Here is a 2,199-nt window from a genome sequence, read left to right as displayed (position 1 = left end):
AAGAGTCCAGAGGTCGCGCCAAAGCCACACTCCATTCCTAAGCACTGGAGTGCAGTTTTGGTGCAGCTTCCGGATTCTTAGGATGCATGCATCATTTAAACAGCATACTTCCAAAGAGACCCAAAGCAGCTTTATTTTGGCAGTCTGTAACAGGCCTTAGACACCCAAATGGACATTATAAGAAAAGTGAAGTGAACTCTTAGGGTTCTTCCCAGGTCCTAATGTCAGCCCACTACACTATTTTTTTCAAGTTGTGCATTTCCTTTTTTAATACCATGCTAAAATAATGAAATAAAATAGTAATAGTAATGGCAAAACAGTAATATAAAATAGTAACATCAATTTGGCAACTTGGTGGAATAACACGAAACCTCCACTGGAACAGCTGAAGCCTACTCTGGGGAGGCAGCAGAATTCAAACACATTGCAAAAGCATACTTACGTTAATAGTAACTTCACTTTGGGTTTAAAATAAGGTTCTTTTTGGTCTGCCAGGAAGATATTTAATTCACTGTCTGAAAAAGCATGAAAACAGAAGGTTTCAGTTTACCAAGAAAACGTAAGACATTACCAGCTCAGTGGTTTCATACTTTTAAGTCTCAGAGGATTCAATCTTGTCCCTATGCTATTCAGCATTACCTTGAAACCAAAGGGTAAAATATCTGAGGATTGAATCATCAGTATGTAGCTGATATACAGCTCTATCTTTCATTTTCATCTGACCCTAGAAAGGCAGCAGAACTAATAAACCAGTTAGGAAGCTGTGAGGGAACGGAGGAGGCAAAAGGAGAGCAAACCTAAATCCTGATGAGATGAAAGTAATGTCAGTTGCTGAATTACTTGAATTGGGATTAGGTTTGTCAACTAGTTCAAGGGACACTCTTGCTTGATGCACACTTGTTTATATATATGTGTGTGTGTGTATAAATAATAACAAAAGACAATATGTGTACATAAACATAATCATACAAAACATACAATACTAAATACAAAACTTACAATACTAAATACAAAATGTACAATTCATAACGTAGCCATAGCATTGAAAGAAAGAAAAAGCTTACTCTTTATTGTTTTCTCTTCTTCATGTACCTTCCTTATCAAATTAAAGTCATCTTAATAAAAAAATAGATTAAATTATTTCTTGACTCATATTCTCTTTGTAATTAAGGTCTCTACTAATTTCAGCTCATAATCTTATTGACTCAGCATTAACTTTGAAGCCAGATCTTGTTCATTCTTGATATAGTCAGCTAAATCAGTCAATGAATAATGAATGAATTAATTAATATACCAACTCTATCTAAAGTATGTTTATTTCTTTTGTCCAAACTGTGTTATTGCCAACACGAAGCGGCACATAAACGAAGCTGTTTGTTTGCTTTGTTTACTTAAGTGTCAAGTATGGCCCAAAAGACACTGCAGTTTTTGGCTGCTTAATGCCAGGGAATCCTGGGAACTGTAGTTCTGTGAGAGGCGAAGCCTTCTCTGTCATTACAGTCCCCACAACTCCAAGGCCTGGTGCTGCCACGGGGGTTAAAGCGGTGTCAAGGCGGGTTATGTCTGTGGTGCGGACGCAAACCTCTTTGAAGCAACAGTCTTAGGATGCTGCTCCTGGCCGTGACCCTGCTCTTCTGGACGAGCCCCGCTGGGCCTGCCTTTCCCAGCCCAGGTCGGCCAGGGGCGTCCTCCTTTTCCAGGACACGCCCTACATTTCAACCCAGGAGGAGTTCCCACACGTTTTGAAGCCTGACAGGAACCACAGAATCGCAGAGTCGGAAGGGACCCCAGAAGGTAAAGCCCAGCCCCTTTATCCTGCCATGCAGGAACTCTCACTCAAAGGAGCGTCTTCTTAGCTCTAGGTGGCCCTGTCCTCCATCTGTCCTCCGTCTCTCCCTCCCAGCCCTGGTCCCTTCAGGGGCCTTACCTCCCCTCAGGACGAAGAGGTCCGTCTGCTTGTCGGAGTTGAAATCCCCGAAGGCGGCCAGCCTCCCGAAGGCCTGGGGCCCGAAGAGCTGCGGGGTGACGTTCTGCAGGGCGCCGCTGGGCCTCAGCAGCGGAAGGAGGAGGGCGAGGAGGGAGAACGCCGCCCAGCCTCCGCCGGAGACCAGCCCCATCCTGAGGCGAAGGAGACGGAAGCCCGAGAAGACCGTCCCTCCGCAGCCAAAAGCATAGCCTTCGCGGAGTCCTCGAGTCACA

General features: G+C 44.4%; 1 protein-coding gene across 1 annotated transcript; it reads right to left on the bottom strand.

The window, feature by feature from the left end:
- Positions 1-442: 442 nt before the first annotated feature.
- Positions 443-2,193, bottom strand: LOC121918479 (T-cell immunomodulatory protein-like; the record flags this gene model as incomplete). The annotated part of the gene is made up of 3 exons (XM_042444526.1): positions 1,928-2,193; positions 1,065-1,115; positions 443-515 (listed from the first exon to the last, which is right to left on the bottom strand). Coding segments are annotated over exons 1-3 (314 nt in total), but the record flags the coding sequence as incomplete, so codon positions are not given.
- Positions 2,194-2,199: the final 6 nt, after the last annotated feature.

Source organism: Sceloporus undulatus, unplaced genomic scaffold, assembly GCF_019175285.1.
Source record: "Sceloporus undulatus isolate JIND9_A2432 ecotype Alabama unplaced genomic scaffold, SceUnd_v1.1 scaffold_13189, whole genome shotgun sequence".
Classification (NCBI taxonomy): Eukaryota; Metazoa; Chordata; class Lepidosauria; order Squamata; family Phrynosomatidae; genus Sceloporus; species Sceloporus undulatus.
Note: the sequence above shows the minus strand (reverse complement) of the source record. Positions and strands in the feature narration are given on the sequence as shown.